The sequence below is a fragment of the Erpetoichthys calabaricus genome, chromosome 2 (assembly GCF_900747795.2).
Source record: "Erpetoichthys calabaricus chromosome 2, fErpCal1.3, whole genome shotgun sequence".
Lineage (NCBI taxonomy): Eukaryota > Metazoa > Chordata > Cladistia > Polypteriformes > Polypteridae > Erpetoichthys > Erpetoichthys calabaricus.
Window position 1 is genome coordinate 127,009,597 of NC_041395.2, and position 26,726 is coordinate 127,036,322.

Below are 26,726 nucleotides of genomic sequence, written 5' to 3' on the forward strand. Positions count from 1 at the left end.
GTATGCCTCAAGTTCAAAATGTTTGCCATAGCTGATACCCTTACTGATACTGAGGTTGTTAGAGTGTCATATTAAGTACAACCCATATGGCATTTTGTAAGCAAACTGCACGCTTTACCATGTTGAACACTTTCACAGTTTTACACTCTTTTGTTTATTTTTAAATGCTAATATCTTAGGTTCGGCAAACTGTTGTGCATCCAGAGTTTCACCAAGTTCAAAACCTTATCATAATTACAAGAATATTAATCACAGTGAATATTCATAATCATGTTCAATTTAAAATCTGACGCAACATCAATTAACAATAATAACAAATACTGCTGAATAACAGCACCTGAGACCTGGGTTTGGTTCATGGATGGACCAATATGTTTGTGAAGTTTGCACTTTCTCCTTGTGTCTTTACATTTGCTTGTTTGTTTTCCAAAAAAACACAAACCTGAATTGGCACTTTTCTACAGACACATGCCTCATTCAGAGTCCTGTCAATACTGCGGGAATAGTATTCTTGTGACACTTCTGTAAATTAAGTAGGGAAAAAAACAAAAAAACATGTACACTTCTGTTTGGGGAGAATATATGCAGAAGGTTGCAGAACCAGTCTGACCAACAAACTGTGTAAAAGAAGATGCAGGATTAAAGAAGCATGTGAAGAAAAAGAGGAGGATTCTTGTTAAAGCTTGAATGTATTAAGAAAGAATTTTCTGAAATAAGTAACATTTACCAGTATTAACTTTTTGAGTGCTTATTTCATGAAATAGTTTTACTTAGATAACTAAAAATTAATTACAGTGTATATTTGACTACACAAATATTTTAAACTTCTATATTTGTTTCCTAAAAGTCTCCATTAATACTTACAACTGTGTAATCCTCAATAAAGTTGTAGTAATTATAGGGCAAAAAACATCAGTAAATATCTACGTGATGCACCACTTAATCCATCTATACAACCATTTAAAAATTTTTTCATAATTTTGAAGAGCAATGGAGTCTGTAAACACAGTAATGTTCAGTTTATGTAAATTGGTGCATTTAAACTCAACAGGTCCGGTAAGTGAACATAAGTGGACATGTACTTGGGTGTACCCAGAGGTGGACTGGCTTCCCAGTTATTGCTGGTTCCTGCTTTACATTCTGTCTTGTTGACTCTGACTATAGCCTTGGATTAAATGAATTTAGTAAATACATTTTTTAAAGTCACCATTTGCACATCATCAAATCATAGGCAGAGATGCACTTTATTATTTTTATTCAATGAAGTCTTTGTTAATGTCTTTACCGTAAACATATATATTTACTGTATCTATGTTATGTTATTTTTCTGCAATGCTTCTGAAGATGCAAGAGACTTAATCTGAATAAAAACTTCTTAACATCGATCAAACAACTGCCAAAGATCCCACAAATCCAGCACTTATCATTGGCTGAAAATAACATCAACACTTTATGCGATTTATCAGAACTACGGAAAACGCCACTGGAGTCACTGACGCTGAAAAGGAATCCTTGTGAATTCCAGGAGGACTATAGGTCAAGGTAGGTAGTGCTGCAAACTCAGAATGCCCCTTGTGTGAAAGCAGCTTCAACCAAACTGGCTTCAGAAATTCATGATAAAATTAGCAATGAAAGCCTTCTGAAGCTGGAATTAAATATTGCATTGGAGAAAATGCTAAAAAGGAATGTTACTTATATCTCTGACTACAGATAGTTAATTAAGTGGCCCTTTATTGGATGTAATATCATAACATATTAGGTAACATTGCTCTAAAATATACTAAGAGTTTCAGTCTTAATTCTGGTTTTACTTTTGGGGAAGCTCTCAATTGCCTCCTTTATTCTTAAGTAAACTGTTTTACTCTTTCCATCTGTTGAGAGATTCACAAAAAAACTAAAATGATTTGAAATGGCAAATGTATTTTGTGTTAAACACTCCTTAGTCTGTAATTACTAATTTTCTGACGGTAATTTCACACAAGGATTGGTATTTCTTAGCTTCACATACCTTGTGTCAACCTCTGGTTGGGTCTGCATGTGGACCTTTCATGTTCTCTTCACATTTGCATGGGTCTTCTCCAGGTATTCAGCTTTCTCTCTCATCCCAAAACTGTGCATTTGAAGGTAATTGATATGATTGACTAATGTATCTTCCAGGATTCCTTTCTGTCTGACAACCCTAAAAAGGAAAGAAATTAATAAAAAAAATTGTCTTTTTTTGATAATTGTTCTATTGAGATGAAACAGCCAACATTTAAAAAAATTATAAGCCATTTTAAAAGAAATTAAAATTATAACCCTTTGCTTGGTGTCCACCCACCACCCTTTAGCACTACATAAACCAACCCAACCCTGCTAGATTCCAAACTGAAAACAACAACAAAAAGAACAGAGGAGCCCCTACAGACAAGCAAGCAAAAAGACATCATACAATCAACCCCATTTAGTAGAAGGGAATATAAAAGGTGGACAAAATTAAACTGGGTTTGTTGATAATTAGTTTTTAAAAATTTCTTCTTGATATCAAGAAATCCTGGAGTCCATAAAATGGAAGGAGTAGGGGAAAGACCTCGGTGCCAAACTGACTTAATTGTTAATAAGCAATGGGACGTTTTACAAAGATTTGCATATAGGGTTGATAGTGGTTTACAGCAAGGGGACAAAGTAAGTAAGAAATTATACGGAGGACATGAAGGAAGGGTAGAAGAAACTAGAACCACACAAGCTTTAAAAATAGATTTAAGTTTTAAGTAAAAGAAAATGGAGTTGATTCATCAACTATATCACCCAGAGTATGAATGCTGTAGCTAGAGCAGGGCTGCAGTGCAATGGGACCACTTCCAAGGCGCAGACCCAGGTTGTAAAAAAGTATGTGTGCCAAGCTGGACAAGGGATAAGACACCTCTCCACCTCACATCCTATTTCTAGTGCATAGACATTTAGAGAGCTCTTACTAGAAGATCAAGCTCTTAAGTTTTATACCGTGAAAGGAGAGAACTTGGAGATACCCTATTTGATCATCAGGGGGTCCAGAGGGTGCCATATAACTGAGCCTGCTCTTTTTTAATTAGTTTGTTGATTCTGTGGGTCTCTCTTGAAGTGATGTTACCAGCCTAGTACACAACACTGTAGAAAATTGCATTGGCAGTCATAGAGTTGTACAACATGTGAAGGATGTCATTACCCACATTAAAGGAATGAGTCTCTTAAGAATAAATAGCTTGTTCTGCGCTTTCTTACATACTTCCACTGTGTTATGAGACCAGCCTAGCCTGTCACTGGTTTTGCTGATAAGTTTCTGCACCAAGAAACCAGTTCTCCACCTGACTTCTCTCTCTGCCTCACCTCCTTTATCAATTCACCCTATAAGTGCCGAATCATCTGAGAATTTCTTTAAGTGACATGACCTGGTGTTATATTTATGGTCTGAGGTGTACAGAGTAAAGAAAAACAAGACAGAACTGTTTCTTGTGGTGCTCCAGTGTTAGCTTACATTCATACCAGAGACGCAGTCCTTGAGCCTCTTCAGTTGAGGTCTCCTGGACAAATAGTTCATTATTCAAGACATCATAGGCTCATCCACCTGCATATCTGTGAGCTTACCCTGTAACAGGAATGGATAGATGGTATTGAAGACACTGGAGCAATTGAAAAACATAATCAGCATGGTACAATCATTATTTTGTAATGTACATATACTAGTGAAAATTTCCAAAAAATACAAAATCAAGGTATATACTTGAATTGAGTATCTCTTCATTGTATTCCCGTTTTCATTTTCCAGAGTGTTTTCAAGTTTGCCAAAACTCAAACTCCTGGATGGAATTCCAAAGCTTCCAGCAGACTGTGTGCATTTGGAGTCAACAGTCACTTCCAGGATGTGTGCTATATTGTGAATCATTGTGCTTACAACTGCTGATGAAAAGAAGTGCGGGTGTATGAGTGGGTGAGCCCAGTGTTGGACCAGCGTCTCATCCACATGGATTTCTACCTTGTACCCAGTACTTGCCAATATTGGCTTTGGCTCCCTGCGATTCCCATGAAGGAAAAAGACAGATTCAGAAAATGGTGAGTGGCTGTATGTATGTAACAGGTACGCATTGGTTTTTCATTTGATGAACAATTCTAAATTACAAAAAAAGAATTTGAGTGATAAGTAAAATAAGTGGCAGACATTATTTTAATATTCTCCCTTAAAGGACAAATAATTTGGATCACAAAAGGAATATGATCATAATTGTTATATTTAATTATATAATAGTATGATTACATCATGTTAAATTATGTTTAAATGATGTATGGCTGTACTTTGGCTATGGATTGGGGATCCACACAGGTATTCTGGGACCACCAGAGTTCAGCGATGTGTGAACAGTATAGCAGTAAATAAAGTGTAAAAAAAAATTGTCACTGTGCACTTACAAGCAACCTTACGTAAAGTTGTAATGTCCAGTGACTTTTGCTTGAGATTTTTTTTGTGAACTGCTGTCATATAGTGCCAAATATCATGCATTTGTAATTGTTAGCTCTCACTGAAAGAAAACCATTACTAATAATGATAAAAAACACAATAAGTTGGAGAAAAGAACTTGCTGTTGTTCCTCTCATGTGATTTTTAGAGTATGAACTTGGTACAATTTGTTTCTTAATTTATTATAGTGTATGTATGGAATAATAAAAAATCTGAACTTTTTTCTTTTGAAGAAAAACATGTCACCTCGGTTTCATAATTTCAGTTATGCAAAAACAGAACAAAATGCAAGATATTTCATTGTTCTCATTTTCTTTTAGTTTTTTTTTTTTATTAGATTAGATCTTTATTCTTGGAATATGCTGTAGAGATACTCCCATTTCTCCCAATTTGACAGTGTATAAATGCTTTTCATTGTTGCATCCAAATCTCCATTTAACAGGTTTAATGAAAATAAGCAATAAACTGAGGTTTATTGATACAATCATACAACATGTGAGTATTCTTTCTGTGGGGTCTTTGGTGGGATGGATTGTACGATTGTGTAAAATATGCTGCACTAACTGCTAATTTTATACATGATGAAAAATAAAACAATAGGTTTATTATGGCTTATTTCCTTTATGTTTGTTTCTCATTTTTTACATTTCAGTCTTGCAGATAAAATCATCCATATTTTTAGCAGTTACATTATAATGTATAATTACCTGCAGTACTGTATAAATTCATTATTTCCTTTTCTGCTGCAGACCCAGAAAAGCAAAGTACAGTGAGCAATGATATATTTTTTTTTTTTATATCAAGGATTAGTAATAAAAATAGAAGGCTGCCTTAAATTTTATTACTTTGAACTAAAAATGAAATAAGCCAAAAAGTTAACGTATTCCATTAGTTTCCATAAAATATGCAGTGAATTATAATGAGCCTGAGGGCTACTTTTTGATTAGCATGGTGTCTGACAAGACATGTGACTTGTACTTACCAAGACGTCAGTAAAGCTGATTTTTAAATGTTAACTTCATAAATTCCTTTTTATAAGTACTGCGCTGATGCCAAACACAGATTAATAACTGGTCATCATCAATTACACGTAAATATGAAAAAACTAAATTTAGCAATCAACAGAAGCAGACTCACAAATCAGCCCATTTTGATTCTTAGGGCAGGATTAAGCCAGAAGTTTTAAAGCAGTAAAGTTTAACTTCCAGAACACAGCAGTAAAGCCATTAATTGGCAATAAGCAATGACAGACATAGGTGCTGTCAAACTGCTGTCCGATCCACATATTAAAGTCTAATATGTACTGCTTGTAATGCTATTGGAAAACTAAGCTTTTACAGTATGCTAAATACGACACATAATATTTCATTTGTGCGTTTTAGTTCAGTCTGTTTTTATTTCAGATTAAGATTATGACTCTTAAGTTGTGGGCTCAGAGCTCATGTGGGAAATGTTCTGTAACTGAAAGAGCAGGTGGCTACAAGCAATCAAGGTATTTCCCCAAACACTGCCAAAGTTTGTAAGTAGTTAAAATTCTGGGGTGACTGCATTGCAAAATAGACATAGACAAGAATTCTGGGAAAATAAAATAAATATAAATTGTTAAAGAGTGTCATTGTTTATTAGTATTTATATGTTTAAGGTTAGATGAAGTGACCAGTGTGTGTGTATGTTTGTAAAAATATGTAAAATGGAGGCTTGGGACTTTAAGATGAACATGTTTTGTGTTTAGCCAAAAGTAACTTAATCAACAATCAACCAGACCATTAGAACGTACCAGTTGTCCCAAACCTGACTGATGTAAATTCTGGGTTTTATTGTGAAAAGAGACAGTCGGCAAGACCCTATAAATTCAAAGATTTCAAAAAGGCACTGCCAACGAGACGACATAACTAGTAGGAGAGAGTGAAAGAAACAACTGCCAAAGAGAAGACAACTCGGTCCAACTTTCCCACCTATAGACTGGCCCTTCACTCCCAAGCATCATGCCGGGTTTAAGAAACCAAAGGCTACAACAACCAAAGCCATAGCCACCTGAAATGAAGCTTGCTGTGTGACCCTGATTTGAATCATTCAGGTTGTATGTTTTCATGTCTAACATTTACACCTGGTTTCTCCTTCAAATAAAAAATATTATTGATTGAAATAGTTTTCAGTATTGCTTTGCTGAAGTTGTCCTGTTGTTTACTGACATTTAGCAATGCTTGATGGTTGTTCATGAAACACACTGTGTCCATTTAGTTCCATACTGTCAGGGGTAGCCCTTGATTAGCCCTTGGCTTCAGTTGGACTGTGTAGCCCTTTGAAAGGTAGCCGTCGGGATACATAGCCTGATGGGAGTTGCCGTTCCTGGTTTTGCTTGGGTATTCTGAAGTGTAGTCCTTTCAGGGAAAGTAATCTGAAGACAGATCAACACAAGTGATTCCCGGCAGAGATGCCTGCTGAGTGGACTGGCTTCTAGCCCCTGGTAAGGAATTGAAGTTGAGGTAGCTAGCCTTGGCTAGTGTTGAGATATTCTCGCTTTGTACTTGAGCTTGTCTGTGCTTAATTGATGCTGAATAGGCAAGTTTTACAAGCCGTATAGACTTTTCCAGCATTAACCAATATAAAAAAAACCTTAGAAGTTAAAGTGTCTTTCCTGGACACTTTTAAACCACAAAACACTGCCTCACTGATGCAATAAGAGACAAGATACAGTACATGGTGGATTTCCTTGGCATTTATTATGTGTTAGTTTAATTGGTACATTTGTCAAAATGGTCACAAAATCATACATTTAATTATAATTATTATTATTTTTTGCATTAACTGGCAAGAACATGACAGTTACTTCTTGTTATATATATATATATATATATATATATATATATATATATATATGCTACCATGGCTGTTTGTCTGTCTAGGTTTTTAAATTACCTGAAGCTCACAAACTGTTTGACCTATTGACCTGAAATTTGGTACACATACTACGTCACATCTACTATCCACTTTCGGGGTGATGATTTACCTCCAAGGTTATTCATCTTTTTATTTTTATTTTATTTTAATGTAGAATCAACTCTCGGTAGTGGTCAGAAGGATGGCCGTGTGGTGCATGCGTATGGGTGCTGTTCTCATCCATACCACCTTTGCCGTCACTTCCCTTACCTCTTCATATCTTAAATCATTCTTTAGGCAGATTTAGTTCAGTTCAATGCAGTTAAGACTAAATAATAATTTAAAAGAAACTAAAATTTCTTACTACAAACATTCATTTGGTACATTCTATAGGATGGTATTAAAATACACCAGCCACGGTCCCGGCTATTCACCTCCTCTCAGCTATCATTTAGCACAGTTTTTTTTCTTTAATAATAATGTCTTAAAGTTATACCTCACAGTAATTCTTTCATTTATTCTTTATACATTTATATCCCATCCTCTTTTCCTCATTGTAACTATCTTTAGTTCAAAGTTAAGATTTGATTTTAAGAGCAGCAAACAAGATGGAGAAAATGGGTGGGAGGCCTCTAAAAGACCTACAAACCTGGCCAAGATCTGTTTTAGCCTTCCTAAAGACAGGCCTCACCACAGACAACCCAACCCCAAAGTGCATAAATCCAAAATGGAGAGCTTTAAAAGTTCACCAAACTCTTGTAACATCATAAAACATATTTAAAAAAATGTCTTTCAAGTTTCAAGGGAGAGAAAATGTCAAACCTCTGGTTTGAGAAACAAATATAATACAGAACCTTTATAAAACTTTTTTGATTTAAACAACACACAAACGCAAATAGCAAAGGGCAAAAATAAAACAGCAGGGTTTGCCTAAAAATGGCAAACCACAGCAAACTAGTCCAGATGTGTAATCCCAGAATCAAAAACCAAAGAGAGAGGCAATAAATACAGAAACCAGAAAAATCAGTATCTGTCATAATATGCATGTGCCAAACATCAATAAATCACTGAAGGGTGAGGGTGGTCCTTTAGCAGTTACGTCTGGGTGGCCCTGTCTGTTTGGGTTCCACCCACAAAACACACTGAATTAAAGCAAATGTATTTAGAATATTAACAAAAAACATAAACTTTCATTAATTAAAAAAAGGCAAATGAATATAATCAACAACATATAAAAGCAAATATTATTCAAAAAACAAAACCATTAAGCAAAGAATAAACTTGATGCAGGCTACAACTCTGGCTAAACCATAAGAAGATTCAAATGACTGACTGAATGTTTGACAGATTTGAGAATTTGAACACACTGCATCAGCACAAGTAGGGCTTTGTGATATGTTTGATTCCCAGCAATTGGCTGAATCTGAATATAAAGTGTCAACTGTTTTTGTATTTGTTTATTATGATTTATTATTAGAAACTGCAAGAAAAGGAAAATTTTATAAAAAAAATATATAGAAAAAAACACATTAAAATGGCGTAGACTCAGTATATTCTTTCATGTTAGCAATTCTTGCTAGATTGCTTCTAATCACTTCCCATCCGACACTTTTAGCCATGTGGATGCCACCAGCTTGAATTTTTCCTTTTTCTTCAGGAATAATCTCTTCAACCCTTTTAAAAGTAAGAATGAAAATTAGTTTAACTGTTACAATTGCTTTTTTCTACAATTTTATAATCATACCAAATAAAAGAATATCTGGTGAAATTTCAGGTTCCATAAAGATGAATCTATTGCTCTTTTCATCTTATGTAACAAGACTTTAACAAAGGCTTGCATCAGTAAAGTGGTTATTCATCTCCATGCATCACTCCATGATACACTGGTACATGACTTGTGAGCATGAACCATTCACAGGACTTAAACTGTAGTATTCAATATCAAGAAAAATGTGTCTCAATTAATTATTGGACTCGAGAAACCCAGGGCTTAGGTCCTAGAAGAGGATGTGGACAAAGCTAGAGACCAGAACCAATTTTTAGATAGATTTTTCCCTCCTACTGCCACCTTCTTCCAATGACCAGACCCCCAACACCATCTCTACTACATCAACAGCTCTTACTGCGTCAACTGAAATGGCCAGTGAAGAGTCCACCTCTGACCATCAGTTTCGACTGTCCATAACCAAAGACCAAGTGAAAAGACAAATGAGGAAGCTACATAACACAGGAAAAGTTGCAGGACAAGATGGAGTCAGTCCTTGAGTTCTTAAGGTCTGTACTGATCAACTTTATGGTGCCCTTGGTCACTTGTTCAGGCTTTTCCTAAGACTCCAAAAATACTGGTGCTGTGGAAAACATCCTACATTGTTCTGATCCAAAGAAAGCAGGTGCCTCTTCAACTAAATGACTACAGACCAGTGGCACTCACATCTCACATCATGAAGACCTTTGGGAGACTGGTCTGGACTATAGGAATCTTCCTGTGGAAGAATCACCAGGACCCACTGCAGTTTGCCTATCAGACAAAGATTGGGGCGGAGGATGCAATTGTCTACCTGCTCTACACTGCTTATTCTCACCTGGACAAAGTTGGCAGCACTGTGAGAAGTATGTTTTTTGATTTCTCCAGCACCTTCAATACCATCCAGCCATCCCTGTTAGAGTAAACTAAGAGATATACAGGTGGATGACCCTATGGTGTCCTGGGTAATGGACTATCTGTTGGGCAGACTGCAATTTCTGAGACTCAAGGGATGTGTTTCTGATACAGATGAAAGCAACACTGGAGCAGAACAAGGGACAATTCTGACTTCTTTACTCTTCAATTTGTACACCTCAGACTATAAATATAATACCAGAGTGAGACAGAGTATAGGAGTCAGGTGGAAAAGTTTATTTCTTGGTGCAAAAAGGATTGTCTGCAACTTAACATCAGCAAAACCAAGGAACTGCCTATTGGCTTTCGTCGCACCAAAGAGCCTCTGTGTCTGGACCCTATTCAGTGAGTGGATGCAGAGGTGATCCATTCCTACAAGTACTTGGGCATCCACATTAGTGATAGGTTGGACTGGTCTTGGAACACAGAGGAACTATATAAGAAAGGGCAGAGCAGGCTCTTTTTCCTTAGGAAATTGTTTTCCTTTAATGTAACTCTGTGATGGCCAATGTGATTTTCTGCACTGTGGTGTGCTGGGCTGGTAACATCACTTCAACAGAGGCCCACCGAATCAAGAAAACAAATTAGAACGGCAATCTCAGATATCTGACACACCCTGGAGGTCATAGCAAAGGAGAGAATTAAAAAAAAACTGAATGCCATTATGATCAATGCTCCACACCCTCTCTCTGACCCACTAACACTCAGGACTTTAGCCAATGGATTATTCTGCAGAAGTGTGTCAAGAAACGCTACTGGGACTCCTTTATACCAACAGCAACACATCTGCATAATGCCTCAATGGGACTGGGATTACCAAGTCAGAGGTTTTCTTTCTTTTTAGTCATTCTAGTTTGTGTTCAGACCATAGTGTGTGTGTGTGTGTGTGTGTGTGTGTGTTTCTTTGTCTATAACTCTTGTATAAAAAGCCAAATTTCCCCCAGGGGAAAATTAAAGTTCTATCATATATCGTATCTTATTAAGGGACTACTGACCATTCCAAAGTGAAGTTATTTTAGTTTGCCACACTGCAGAGATTAATAACCACTTTACTGTTGCTTTATAAGTGTTATTAACACAATTAGAAGCCTTTGTTAAGGTCTTATTACGTAAGAATAAATGACTAATAAATACCTTTTTGCAGTACCTAAAGTGTTACCAAATATCTATAATAAAGAGTCTGAATCCTGTCTATGAATAACAAACTTTCATGACTTATCTTTAGTCTTTCTTACCCAAAATACCATTTGTCATCATCGTTGAATCCTAAAGTGATTCCTGGAACACCTGAGCGATGTCTCAGAAATTTTGGGATGCGTTTTTCCAGAAGTAAAATGGTTGCTGCAATCTAAATCAAAATGGCCAAAGTCAGTTCTCACTGTAGCAAAATAAATGGGACTGTCCGCCACAGCAGAATGCCTGATCTGAAACATCCCAGCTCACAAATGCTGTCATTGTGGAGTTTCATATTGCTCACCCCATGCCCACAGAACAATGATATTCTGAATACTGCCTTACCTGCACTTTCCAGAGTTCTTCTCTCTCTTGCGCAACTCTCCAGTATGTATCGTCCATCATAGCAATGAGAAGGTTAAGCATCAGCAGATAAGCAAAAATCATATACAGAACGTAGACGATGTAAATGAAACTGGGGGTCACATTGTTGTAAGGTATGGGAAAGTCAATGAGACCCATCATGAGCTCCACTGCGGTATATAGTGTCATCTGGAAGTCTCGGAAATATGGATAATTTGTTAAGTCTAGCGTCTGAAACAAAATGTAAAGTGCTGTTGGAGGAAAGAGGGAAAAGAATCAGTTGACATTAGGAGTTTGTGATATTGGCAAAAAATAACATCTCGATATTTTCTGGGACCTGGATGATGATAATAATTAGACGTTACTTTTCAATCTTTAAAAACATGTTTGCGAAAGTCTTATTGATCTGTCTTGGTCTTGTTAATAGGATATTAACTGTAGCTTACTAATGAGATTAATTGAAACAGCAGCGCAGTTGCCAATTTCTTTCACCACTTCAAAGACTTTTAATTTAAAAGCAGCTTCATATTTTCTTCTGATGGAACGCTCCATCTTAGATAAGGGATGCTCTTATGATAAAGGTGTATGAGGATATGAGATACAAAAAACACAAAACAGTGCAAACGTCGCTTTGGAATAATTTGGGTATTACCTTGGCCCATTTTATGAGTTTTATTTTTTACAACAGACAGCGGGTGGCTGTTCTGAAACATCAACTTTGATGAACAATAATGATTGTCTTTGGCACATTCATTTGTGTTATCCTAATAAACTTGTCTGGAGGCCATGTCATTGGAGGTAGGGTTCTGTCAAGTTCTGAAGATGAAATCTACATAGATTATGTGCTATATAAATATATACAGCGTGTTAAATAGTTTTCTGTTTTAGAATTACCAGTGTTTTGTTTACATACAAGTCACAGTAGGACATCATTGTGTAGCATTTGATCACTAGTAAGAGGTCAACAGCCATTTTCACCAATATACATATAAAAAAACACAGCTTCTAAATAGTTTTAACTATTCTTAACCAACAGCTAGAATTGCTAATTATCTTTCCTTATTTGACTGGTTTAGGTATCACAATTTTAAATTATCCTTCTGCCCTATGTCTGTAACTGAAATGTGCAAATATGAAATCTTTATATAAGAGTGCATCTATTGAGAATATTTTGAGAATGTGTCTCTGGTCAACATTTTGACTGCACTTTTAAATCAACAATAATGACGTTATGACATAACATTCTCAAACCAGATGAAACCTATCCCTTGGGGGGCACAGTACTGGGCACAGAGTGCCAGTCTGCTGCTGTTACTCATAAGGGACATTTTTATCAGAATTAAACTAAGCATTAAAAGGGAAAACAATTATATTTCTTACCAGATGAAAATGCAATAATAGAGATAAATAACAGACAGCACCATTGTAAAAGGTCTCCAAAAATAATCTGCAAAAGAAAAGGTTGACAATCAAAGACACTGACATTTAAAGGGAATGTCAAAGAGTGTTAAGGGAAGGGGTAATTAGAAACAGACACGGTATCTTAATCTGAACATGTGCAATGCCTGCAAATAGCCATTATAAAAGCACTGGCATATAACAAATGTAAGACACCGGTATATAAATGTAAATATAAGCTATTCAACAGTTCTAGCAGTTTTGAGTACCAAACTATTTAACCTTTTTTTTTATAAATTGGAATAGTGTATCAGGTTACATCTCCTCCAATTATGCTGTATTAAGAAATTGGCTAGGTGGTATTTACTAGTATAAGATGCAAATTATTTCTTCCTTTAGACTAAAAAAAAAAAGAGTTTCTTGCCATCTTTCAGTAGGCATTCTATGTCTGCATATCCCATGAAAAATGAAGATTGAGCTTGCCAGCAGTTTTTGGCAGAATAAACACAGCTAGTTGGCTTACATTTTTCAGGTTTTGGTGATCACAGAAATATAATGAATGATATTCAGAACATACACAAATACTGTCATACGAAAATGTAAGTACACCCAATGGGAACTGTTGACTTTTTCAACATATTTGAAGAGGCAAACATTAGATCTTCATGCAAACAATGCCTAAAGATAAAGGTAATATGTTTGAATAAATGACACATAAAATCGACAGGGTGTACAGTATTTATTCTCATCATGTATATTAACGAAAATTCTGATTTGTCACGTGGAAAAAGTAAGTACACCCCTCTATTTATCATCACTTCAAATACATAAATTACTCTCGGGTGATCCAGATTAGATGTCAATGATTAGAACCTCCTTGGCAGGTAGAAAAGTAGACCCTGTCTTAATTAAACCATGGACATCAAGGGTCTGGTGTTTGCTGTTGACAAGTGTGATGTCATTTTGGCAATTTTAAAAAAGGTCTCTAAGACCCTCGGAAAGAAGTTTATGGGTGCCTATGAGTCTGACAGGGGATTTTTTATATCACCAAATTCAATCACTCCACAGTTAAAATAAAATTATGTATATCTGGCATAGATTTCAAATGACTGCTAATTTGTCCAGGACTAGCCATACCAGCAAATTCAGCCCTAGAGCTGACATTCGATACTAAAAGAAGCTTCCAAGACCCTCAAAATGTATTTGCGGATCCGCAGGTAACTCTTGCAACGTGTCAAAGTGTATGCATCTATTATCAGAAAGAGATTACACAAGTTTGCAAGGTGGGCTAAGAAAAAGGCTTTGCTATTCAAAAAGAGTAGTAGATCAATACTACAATTTGCCATGGAACATACAGGCAAAGACCAGGCCTTCTGGAACAACGTATTCTTGTCAAATTAATCAAAGACAGTTTATGGCTATAGTAACAGTAGACAACCCAAAGACAGCATTTCAGAAAAACCACATATCAACCTCATTAGAGGCACAGTGGTGAAAACATTATGGACTGGGGTTGCTGTGCTGTCTCAGGGCCTGTGCAGCTTTCAGTCATCCAGTCAGCAAGGGATTTTGGATAATATATTGTAGGTGCCAGAGAGTAAAGACAGGCATCCTGGCTGGGATAAAGGAAGGATTAATGCCTGGCCAGGAGGCCATAATGGAAAGATCAGGCAAACGGGCTTACCAGGAGCAGATCATTACTCCGCACGACAGCTGGAGTCTTTGTCGACCACCAGAGGGCGCTGCCAGGGGAGGACTGCCCTGGTTTCTGCACAACCTGGAAATGCTCTGGATAACCTGGACAGGAGTTGTCAAGTCTAGCTTAAAATGAATCCCGCTGCCTCACTTAAATGGAGTCAGAATCGGGTCTCTTTTCTGTCAAATAAAAATTTTTTGAGCCTAGAATTGTGTTGGGTATTGCTGTGTCTATGGTTTGGTGCCCTATAGTAGTTACAATTTATATAATAAAGTGTGCTTGAGGAGAATGTAAGACCTTCTGTCCACAAGTTGAATTTGAACCAGAAATGGGCCTTTCAACACAACAATGATCTGAAGCACACTAGCAAATTCACCAAGGAATTATTCAGAAAGAAGAAGTGGAGGGTTATTGACTGATTTAAATCCCACTAAAATGTTGTGTGGGTTATTTGAAACTGGCAGTACATGGATAAAACCCATAAAAAGTTTGCGAAACTGAAGGGATCTTGCCAGGAGTCAGTGTCAAAGACTGGTGGTCAGTTGTGCAAAATTCCTACAAGAAGTCATTTCTGCTAAAGGGGGCAATTGCTGCTTTTGAGGCCAAGGGTGTACTTACTTTTAGCACAGTAGACCATTACATCTGTTGATTATTTTATTGAATAAATGATTGAAAAGGCAAATCATTTCCATGGGATGTACTTAGTTGGTTAGGTGTCTGCTAAGAAAGGACATGTGGATACATCAACATTTAGACATAAATTCCTACTAACCAACAATAGAAAATCTAAATATTTCAAAATCTCAAAAATACTTGACTGAAATTTGGTGATGTTACAAAGAAAATAGCCAAGCCACGTGCTGAAGCGAAGTGAAAGGAGGAAAGTTTGGTGAAGTTCAAAGACGATGTGGTTAGCAAGCACGTTATGAAGCTCAAGTACCTGCCAGGCGCTGTGGCTGTGAGTATAGGTGGAAAGGAGAGAAGTAGAGTGTGAAGTGCCTTGGGTACAAGCAGTGCTTAAACTTGTACTGAATAATAATTATTATTATTATTGTTATTATCTATATAGTGCTTTTCTCACTATTCAAAGCTCTTTACATAGAGACTGGGAAGCCACTTCAACCACCATCAATGTGCAGCATCCACCTAGATTATGTGACGGCAGCCATTTTGTGCCAGCATGCTCACCACACATTAGCTATTAGGTGGTAAAGGGGTGACAGAGATAGTTAGCTAATTAGGGACAGGGGATGATTAGGGGGCCGGAATGATTAGGTTACAGTGAGTAATTAAGCCAGGACATTGGGATGCACTCTGCCCTTTACGAACAATGCCCAGGGATCTTTTATGACCACAGAGAGTCAGGACCTCAGTTTTATGTGTCATCTGAAGAGTGGCACTAATCTTTACAGCACAGTGTCCCCATCACTGTGCTTGGGCATTGGGATCTAAGCACAGGCCACAGGGTAAGCCCCCCTTGCTGGTCTACCCAGCTCCATTTCCAATAGTAGCAGCCCAAACTTTTCCTAGATGGTCTCTCATCCAAGTATTGGCCAGGCTCAAACATGCTTAATATTACATAACAGCAGGTACTCCCTGTTCTGCAGGCTTCTTCTTACTCCTCGTGATGCGGTATACATGACATACAAATTCATCATGGCTGGGAAGGATGGTGAATTGGTTTTGTGCAATTGATCCAGTAATAAAAGTATTTAATATACACTATATAAAAATCTTATCTGCATCCTTGCAGCAATATTGACATAGGAACTACACTTCAATCAGGTTGTGCCAGACAATTTGATCAGCTCTCACAATGATTTCATAAGAGCATCGATTTAAGGAAGCAGGTTATTAAAGGTAGCAACTTCTAATTTTTCCCTCTCAATCATTTTGGGACAATATTTTCATTGTCCAGCATTCAACTTAGAGTATGCCTTCCTGTCTCATCTTGGATTGTGTTTAAATATGTTAATATGGGTCTAAAAGGGGTTTATACAGTGTTAAGGAGCAGTCCTCCTTTTACATCCATCCTCCCAAAAACCGGGTTTTAGTAAGATACGCTATTGAAAACTCACACACAAAATGTAATTTATTCCAGGAAACAGCCATTCCAGGAAACGCGGCTGTTTTGCTTATCATTACCTATTGTGTTATATTTGACTTAACCTACGAAGCGAGATTCAGACAGCTGATCTGAGGAGGCATTTCATATTACTGTGTACACCACATGTGACAAGAAATCTGAGATAAATGGATTACACTACATTTTTTTTTATCAGTGTATAGCCTTGCATTTTTGAAAAAGCCAATGCTGTTGTCCATTTACATATCGTCATTAAGCACTTCTTGTGTGGTAAGAGAGGGTAAAGAAATTCCCAAGAATCATTGCTGGAAAAAAGTAGCATCTTGGTGTCTCCAAGTCTCCTAAAGTATCACCAGACAGCACCTCCATACCAACAGATTATTTAGAAGGCATGCCAGAAAAAAGGCCTTTGCTTTCATTTAACCACAAACATCAGTGCCCGGAGTTTGCGAATTGCTACTGGAACTTTAATTGGAAACATGATTGTACTATGGTCAGATGAAACGAAAACTGAAACAGACATTCAAGGTGGGTTTGATGTTAAAGGAAGGATGGTTAAAACTAGAAGAACCTGATTCTCACTGTCAAGTATGGTGGAGGTTCAGTGATGTTGTGGGGCTATTTTTCCCCCAAAGATCCTAGGAACATGGCATCATTGACTCCATGAAATACCAGAATGTTTTAAAATGAAATGTGGCTGCCTCTGTCAAGAAACTAAAATTGGGTCATTGTTGTATCTTCCAACAGGACAATGATCCAAAACATATTTTCCAAACAACACAAAAATGGTAAAAGGAACACAAAAATCAAGCTTCTGTCATGGCCGTCTCAGTCCCCAAACCTAAACCCATTGCCAGGGCTCCAACCGCTGTGATCCTAATGTTAAATTAAGTGGGTATGAAACTGAGATGAGATACATTCTTCAATCGATGAAGATTACAGAAGGACCAGTGCCCCTCAAACACACACACACACACACACACAAATGGGGGCTATCTGGAAAATAGGGTTCTAGAAGGCAATAATACTAAAGAAAATGCAGCCCGAATTATGAGGACATTAAGGGGGTGTTGCTAATTTGAAATTTCCTAAGATTGCCAGTGAAATGTCAGACATCGTGTCCTTTTAATGTATTTATACTAATACTCACACACACATTTACTACAAACATAATTATCAATCCTGTTTACCCAATTTCTCTAAAATGACATCAGTTCATCTTTTGAAGGTCCCCAAAGTCTTACTGTCTACCACTCTACTTCGTAACTTATTCCCTAAATCTATGATACTCTGTGTGAAGGAAAACTTTCAAAGATTTGTGTGACATTCACCCATAACCACTTTTGATCTGTGTTCCTGTGTTTTTGGTTAAGAATTAATTTTATAGTAAGAGCTGGAATCCGCTGTATTAATTCCCCTTAATCATCTAAAACACTTTAGTACCGGTGTCACCGTTTACTCAAAGTCAGCCTTGTCACTCTTGTGTCTTTTTTGTAAAATGTAGATCAAAATTTCATGCAGCAGTCCAGATGAGGCCTCACTAGTGCATTATATCGATTAAGCATGACATGGACGCCCTTGTATAACGTAACATATTACTGGCCTTTTAAATTGCTTCTGTATGTTGTCTGGATGCGGAAGTGTCCACTAGGACTATCACCACTAGGTTTTATTCAAATTTCAAACCTCCATTGTGTATTCAAATCTAACTATTTCTTACTGCATGTCACATTTTACATTTACATATATTAAATTTCATTTGTCACAAATTTGCCCAAGTCTGACTTCTGTCCAAGTTCATCTGTAATGATTCGACCGATTCTACCATTCCACCTAGATTGGTGCCATCTGCAAACTTAACCAGCTTATAATTTATATTCTTTACTGGAATATTTATGAATATTAAAAAGAGAAGAGGCTCTAGTACCCATCCCTGAAGGACACCACTGTTAGCATCATCTAATTCTGATGAGGTCCCACTCACCATACCCATTGGCCTTTGGTGCTGAAGTCAATTTTGCACCCATCCACACACTTATCCTTGAATCCTCACTTACTTTAGTTTTCATCTCTGCCTTCCCATCTGGGATTATTAAAAGATTTCTGAAAATCAAAATATTGTATGCACCTCTCTGTTCAATATATGACCAATTGGAATAGCCAATTAATATAACCTGCATGTATTTTATAACGTCAGAGGACAATCAGAAAACCTGAAGGGAGATTCACATAGGCACAGGTAGATATGGTAGATTTCTCAAAGGATTCAAGCCTATGAAGCAGCTCCAAGCACTATGCCAGTGTACCCCCCCCAAACCCCCCCCACACCATTTCTTTAACAATCTATTAGTGTGTACAGAAAATCAGACAAAATATCATTGAGACTTACCTTTTGGATCATGATACTGAACTGTCCTAACATTCTGAATCCCCGGGCAAAGTATATGGTATTGCACCATCCAATGATTAAAGCCACTGAAAGAGGTATAGACTCTTGCTCCATTCCAAGTAGTCTGAAAATGACTGCTATAAATATTGAAAATGAGAAAGCAACCCTAGAAAAATTAAAACAATTGATTTACTGTAAGTCCTTTTTTTCAAATCCATTTGATGTAAATTTTTGCTTTGTTAATATCAGTTGCATGGAATTTGACTTGTTAATGTTCATACAAATCAAACACGAATGTAAAAATACAATATTAGAGCATCAGTAATCATTATTCCTTAACAGAAAAAATTGAACCATAAAACCCTTTTTGACATAATGTATCATTCTGATTAGTATAGAAGACTGCAAGGTAAAGATGTTAATTTTACTCAACTCAAAAACTGTGGAAAAGTATTCTTTTGAAATCTGGCACTTGTGTTCTTTCTTGACCTATGCCATTTACCAAACCGAAGAAGAGGGTCAGAGAGTGTCAGGACACAATGTATTACAAAAGATTTTAATAGCTTTACATTTAAGTCTGAAAAGGTACAGTTCACAGTAGGGAGATAACAGACAATTATCTTTAAAACAGTGTATACCACTCCCTCTAGAACCTCCATCACTGCAGCAGAGAGACTGCCATATTAAATTGTGATGGAGAAGATCAAAACAATTTTTACAATCTCTCCGTATATAGTATATAATGCAAAGCTGACCAACTCATTCAGTTATCAACAAAAGCACTATTTCCCATTTAGCTAAAAAATAAAAATTTGGCAGGATGGTACAACTAGGTCAGTAGGTATACACTAACAAAGGGCATTTCGATATATTAATATTTAGTGGTAAATAATAGAAAAACTAAACTATGCCAAAATCTCAAAAACACTTTGACTGATTTATTTGAAACTTGCCGATATTATAGAAAAAGAAAATTAGCCAACATACTGTATGTTTCTTTTATTTGTTGGTAATAAAGCTGTAGCGACTCGGGCAGCACATTTTTGTTTATTTGCCTTAGCTGTGATTGCATGGAGAAGTGGGATGTGCAGTTCATGCAAAAGATCTCTGCAAGCAGAAGTGTGCTACAATGTAAGCTGAGGTTGTAATCACGCTGAGAAATGGGGTTGATGCCAAGTGGAGAAGGGTAGCTGCCCTGCACAAGAAAACGAAACAAAGTAGTGAGCTGCAAGGAAAATGAGCTGTGAAGTGGACAATGTGAGAAAAAATGAAACTCGGAAATGGCAGTGGTTGGCAAGTGGTCTCCTTAGGTACACAGGGACTCCAATTCCCATCAGCCAGTATGCTGCTCCACATGCATGCATCAGCACTCAAAGTGTAAACAACAGCATCAATAAGTGCAGGAGGTCATCAAAGGTAGCAACTGTTGCATTTTATTTTATTTTTATTTTTTCCTCATTCGCTTGCTTGATTACAGCATTTATCTTAGATTTCATCTTTTTGTTTCATCTTGGATTGTGTTTAGACATGTTGCATTTACAAAAGACACTTTCCCCTGTTTATTTTAATCTAGACCCTTTTCTGAGAAATGTGTTGCCAAGACCAGTGTATGCAGTGTTGCCAAACCCTTAAGATGCTATCTTACTTTCTTTCTATAAAAAAAAAAAAAACTTAAAAAAACTCCCAAATCCAAATACCTGTTTTCAGTAAGTTGTGCTATTGATAACTCACATATGAAACATAACACATTATCACTCTCTATTGTAGTGTCTCTCTATTATAAAAAAAAAACTTGGGACGAGAGGTGATCTTTTGAAGAGAGACAGACACTTTCACGTCCCGCGAGATGAACAAGTCACATCATACTTACAAACCTTTGGAAGGAAGTCCCGTGATACACATGCAGAGCAGGTTAGAGATAATGGAAGTAGGAAAATTCGAAAGTCTCAAAAAAATGAGAGTACAGATCACATTAGCGCAAAGGCACATGGCGGCGGTGGTGGTGGGGTTGGCAAGCGAAGTACAGATCATATGGCACGGCAGCAGCACAAGCCAGCAGCTGATCGAGCAAAGAGGAGGTAAAAAAAAAAAAGGAATTTGTTTCCCATTGCATCACAGTTTAAGAGGGGTTTCAGAGGAGTGGCTATCTCCCCTTAGGGTACGTTCAGCCCCCCTTTTCACAATGGTGCGTAGTGCTTGGTGGGTCAGAGGGGTTGGCAAGCGAAGTGAGCAGGGGGCAAAGCCCCTTAGTTATATTTAAAATAATAAAATAATCTACAAAGTGAGATTTGGGCAGATGGACAGTGGCAGTGTGTGTACTTCATTTTACTGTGTACACCACACGTTGCAATAAATTCAAAATAAACTGGTAACACTTTGAGTGCATAGGTTTGCATTTCTGAAAAAGCCAACAGTTTTCCACTTGCAGTTGTGGTTTAAAAGGCAAAGTGTGCAAACATTAAGATTTGCCTAGAGGTAATGACTTGCAATTAAAAAAGTAAAACATTAATTAATGCTTCTTCGGTTTTCATTCTAATTTTCCTTTCTGCACCCAGCAATGGACTGGCACAGTCTACGGATTGTTCTGTCTTGTGTTGGATCCCATAGGAATAAAAAATTTCAGAAAAGAGATCTCCTAAATATCTTTTTAGTTAATCCTAGACAACAATGAGATCTGAAAGAATTAAATGGAGACGTGTCTCATGCTTTTCAGATTTTTCTCCTGAGAAAAAAATAACACAGTCATCTCACAAGTGTCTCCTATTGAGCTTCAGCAGAGACTTCAGTAAAGTCGCAAGTAGTGTGTTCACATTTTATTTGGCAATTTGAAAGTATTTGTACTGTGTACTCAGTAATATATGGTGAAATGCATAGACAGTTGTTTATGATAATAAACCATTTTACTACAATTACAAAATTGTAGTCCTTGCTTCTCTTCTTCTTCCTCTTTTGGCTGCTCCCGTTAGGTGTCGCCACAGCGGATCATCTTCTTCCATATCTTTCTGTCCTCTGTATCTTGTTCTGTTACACCCGTCACCTGCATGATGGATCTCACCACATCCATAAACCTTTTCTTAGGCCTTGCTCTTTTTCTCTTGTCTGGCAGCTCTATCCTTAGCATCCTTCTCCCAATATATTCAGCATCTCTCCTCTGCACATGTTAAAACCAACGCAATCTCGCCTCTCTGACTTTGTCTCCCAACCGTCCAACTTGAGCGGACCCTCTAATGTAATCATTTCTAATCCTATCCATCCTTCTCACACCCAATGCAAATCTTAGTATATATAACAATGCTACCTCCAGCTCTGTCTCCTGATTTCTGGTCAGTGCCACCGTCTCCATCCTCCAACCCATATAACATAGCTGGTCTCAGTACCGTCCTGTAGACCTTCCCTTTCACTCTTGCTGATATCTGTCTGTCACAAATCACTCCTGACACTGTTTTCTCCACCCATTCCATCCTGCCTGCACTCTTTTTCACCTCTCTTCCACACTCCCCATTACTCTGTACTGTTGATCCCAAGTATTTAAACTCATCCACCTTCGCCAACTCTACTCCATGCATCCTCACCATTCCACTGACCTCCTTCTCATTTACACACATGTATTCTGTCTTGTTCCTACTGATCTTCATTCCTCTCCTCTCTGGAGCATAGCTCCACCTCTCCAGGGTCTCCTCAACCTGCTCCCTACTATCACTACAGATCAGTGTCATCAGCAAACATCATAGTCCACGGGGATTCCTGTCTAATCTCGTCTGTCAACCTGTCCATCACTATTGCAAATAAGAAAGGACTCAGAGCCGATCCCTGATGTAATCCCACCTCAACCTTGAATGCATCCGTCACCCCTACCGCAGACGTCACCATGGTCACACTTCCCTCGTACATATCCTGTACAACTCTTACATACTTCTCTGCCTCTCTCGACTTCCTCATACAATACCACAACTCCTCTCGAGGCACCCTGTCATATGCTTTCTCCAGGTCCACAAAGATACAATGCAACTCCTTCTGGCCTTCCCTATACTTCTCCATCAACACCCTCAGAGTAAACATCACATCTGTGGTGCTCTTTCTTGGCATGAAACCATACTGCTGCTCACTAATCATCACCTCACTTCTTAACCTAGCTTCCACTACTCTTTCATGTGGTGGTTCATCAATTTTATCCCCCTGTAGTTACTACAGTCCTGCACATCCCCCTTATTCTTAAATATCAGCACCAGTACACTTCTCCACTCCTCAGGCATCCTCTCACTTTCCAAGATTCCATTAAACAATCTGGTTAAAAACTCCACAGCCGTCTCTCCTAAACACTTCCATGCTTCCACAGGTATGTCATCTGGACCAACGTCTTTTCCATTCTTCATCCTCTTCATAACTGTCCTTACTTCCTCCTTGCTAATCCATTTAATTTCCTGATTCACTATCTCCACAGTATCCAACCTCTTATCTCTCTCTTTCTCTTCATTCATCAGCCTCTCAAAGTACCCTTTCCATCTGCTCAACACACTCTCCTCATTTGTGAGTACATTTCCATCTTTATCCTTCATCACCCTAACCTGCTGCACATCTTTCCCAGCTCAGTCCCTCAGTCTAGCCAATCAGTACAGGTCCTTTTCTCCCTTCTTAGTGTCCAACCTCTCATACAACACATCATACGCCTTTTCTTTAGCCTTCGCCACCTCTTTCTTCACCTTGTGCCTTATGTCCTTGTATTGTCTACTTTCTGCATCTCTCTGACTATCCCACTACTTCTTTGCCATCCTTTTCCTCTGTATACTCTCCTGTACTTCCCAATTCCACCACCATGTTTCCTTTTCCTCCTTCCTCTGTTCAGATGTCACACCAAGCACCCTTCTTGCTGTCACCCTTACTACATCTGCGGTAGTTTCCCAACTGTCTGGTAATTCTTCAGTACCACCCAGTGCCTGTCTTACCTTCTCCCTAAACTCAACCTTGCAGTCTTCCTTTTTCAACTTCCACCATTTGATCCTTGGCTCTGCCCTCACTCTCTTCGTCTTCTTGATCTCCAATGTCATCCTACAGATCACCATCCTATGCTGCTTAACTACAATTTCCCCTGCCACCACGTTGCAGTCTTCAACCTCCTTCAGATCGACTCTTCTGCATAGGATGTAATCTACTGTACCTGTGTGCATCTTCCTCCACTCTTGTACGTAACCCTATGTTCCTCCCTCTTCTTAAAATACGTATTCACCACAGCCATATCCATCCTTTTGGCAAAATCCACTATCCTCTCATTCCACTCCTTGACACCATACCTACCCATCACCTCCTCGTGTCCTCTGTTCCCTTCACCAACATGTCCATTGAAATCCGCTCCAATCACCACTTTCTGTCCCTTGGGTACACTGTTCATCACTTCATCCAACTCACTCCAAAAATCTTCTCTCTCATCCATTGCACACCCAACTTGCAGGGCATATGCACTAACAACGTTCATCACCACACCTCCAATTTCCAGCTTCATAATCACTCTGTCTGACACTCTTTTCACCTCCAAAACACTCCTGCCTCCGGACTCGTCTCCCCCCCTTCTTCGGCTTAGTCCTTGCTTCTAAATAATATTAGTTGCTCTAATTTATATTGCTGTGCTCCAGTTAGATCACAGTCATTCTAGAAGATAAGGCAGGCAATATGACATAGTGGTTTAGACTTTGGACTTCAAGCCCTGAGGTTATGTGTTTAAATCCCACTGCTGACACTATGTAACAAAGAGCAAATCACTTCACCTGCCTGTGCTCCAATTGGAAAAGCAAAAGAAATGTAACCAATCATATCTCAAAATGTTGTAAATCCCTTTGGATAAAGACATCAGTCCAATAAGTAAGCACTATGAAGTCTTGAAAGAGATTCCACAAAATATAATATTCTTTTCAAGTTCAATTCTCAGTTTTGACTCCTTTTACCCAAGTTGTATCTTGGGTTTCCTTTTTATTTAAAGCTACAGAATTTCTCTTACAGAACGTAAGGAGAAATATCTATGACAAAGCTGATTCTTAAATGAAACATAAATGAGAATCTCCTTGAAGTTTCATGAACCATCAAAGAATAACATTTGAGCAGTAACATTTTCCTATGGGATGCTTCCTTGGATACCACAGCCTGGATAAGTGTGTTTAGAAAGTGAATGGCAGGATGGGTTTTGTTCTTTGAGTTTAAGCTCTCTAGTTTTCATTTTGGTTTTCCCATTCCTGTTAAACAACAAATCTTTTCCTTATTCCTTTGAAACCCTTTTGCACTGTTACAGTTTCAACCACTCACTATGGCTGTGATTCCTTCAAATACTGTACTTTAATTAATGACAGATGTCGACATGACAGCTCTGTAGTCATTAAGGCAGCTCACAGTGGTATTTTTGAGTTATAGTGAGCAATCTTAAAATACTGTTCACTCCTTAACTGAAAGATTAAACATATTTATGAACACGGGAGCAAATTGACTACCCCAGCACATAGGCATATTGTATACTGCATGGAAAAACCAAATCAGATGCTTCCTTTTTGTTTCTTTTGCTGGGATTCCATCTTACATCATGGTCCTGAAGAATAAAAGGTGTGTGTTTCCTAAAATTCATAGTCGATTTACAGGGCAATCATTCCCAGACACCTCTTCTCTCAGTGGTGCTGTTATATTCAGCCCTGGCCCCTTTCTACTGTATGCTGGATCACATACATATATTCATGTGAACAAAATTGAAATACAAATTGACTTTTTCAACATATTTGAACAGGCTAACAGTAGATATTCATAAAAAGAGTGCCTACAGATATGGGAGATATACTTGGGGGAAAAAAAAACTCCAAGAAATGTAACTTTTCAACCATTTATTCAATAAAAATGTCAATAGATGTCATGGTCTACTGGGGAAAAAGTAAGTCCACCCTTGGCCTCAGAAGCTGGTGTTGCCCCCTTTTGCAGAAATGACTTCTTTTAAGCATTTTGCGTAACTGCCTACTTGTCTCTGACATCGACTTGGTGAATTTTTTGACCACTACTCCATGTAAATTTCCTTAAGTCTCAAAATGTTTGTGGGTTTTCTTGCATGTACTGCTCATTTCAAATCTCTCCACAACATTTCAATGGGATTCAATCCAAGACTTTGAGTGGGCTGGTCCATAACCCTCCTTTTCTTCTTTTTGAGCCACTCCTTGGTGGACTTGCTAGTGTGCCTCAGATCATTATTGTGTTGAAAGGTCCTTTTCTGGTTCAAATTCTTTTTTCGGAAAGATGGGCTCAATAACATTTTGATATGATGCAGAATTCATAGTTGATGCAATTACTGCAAGTTGCCCAGGCCATGAGGCAGCTTAGCTCAGGGGTGTACTTACTTTTTCCATGTGACACGTCTGAATTTTTGTTAATTTAGATAATGAAAAAAAAATTTACCATGTCAATTTTAGGTGTAATTTATTCAAATATGTCAATTATGTTCTAATACTGTTTATAGACTATAGTTCTGAATTGGACACAATAAGCCCCTCTAAGCTCATCAGCAAGCTCCGGGACCTGAGTCTGAGTACTTCACTGTGCAGCTGGGTTTTTAAACTTTCTGACAGGCAGATCCCAGGTGGTTCAAAAGGG

The 26,726-nt window shown here is 37.8% G+C and overlaps 2 protein-coding genes across 3 annotated transcripts in view; one reads left to right on the forward strand and one right to left on the reverse strand.

Annotated features, from left to right (window-relative positions):
* LOC114646336 (uncharacterized) overlaps nucleotides 1-4,386 on the forward strand; it is a 31,264-nt gene extending 26,878 nt beyond the window's left edge. Inside the window, exons 6-7 of the mRNA XM_028794492.2 lie at nucleotides 1,345-1,542; nucleotides 3,785-4,386. Coding sequence (XP_028650325.1) covers nucleotides 1,345-1,542; nucleotides 3,785-3,896 — 310 coding nt within the window. The 3' untranslated portion in view covers nucleotides 3,897-4,386. The remainder of the gene's footprint in view (nucleotides 1-1,344; nucleotides 1,543-3,784) is intronic.
* Nucleotides 4,387-8,208: 3,822 nt separating this feature from the next.
* The window catches only part of LOC114646334 (transient receptor potential cation channel subfamily V member 6-like), a 44,688-nt gene continuing 26,170 nt past the window's right edge, over nucleotides 8,209-26,726 (reverse strand). For both annotated transcript variants that reach the window (XM_051923593.1, XM_051923592.1), the window contains exons 12-16: nucleotides 19,116-19,281; nucleotides 12,927-12,993; nucleotides 11,529-11,797; nucleotides 11,246-11,358; nucleotides 8,209-9,025 (exon numbers count right to left, since the gene is read on the reverse strand). In XM_051923593.1, the coding sequence (XP_051779553.1) occupies nucleotides 8,881-9,025; nucleotides 11,246-11,358; nucleotides 11,529-11,797; nucleotides 12,927-12,993; nucleotides 19,116-19,281 (760 nt within the window). In that variant the 3' untranslated portion in view covers nucleotides 8,209-8,880. The remainder of the gene's footprint in view (nucleotides 9,026-11,245; nucleotides 11,359-11,528; nucleotides 11,798-12,926; nucleotides 12,994-19,115; nucleotides 19,282-26,726) is intronic.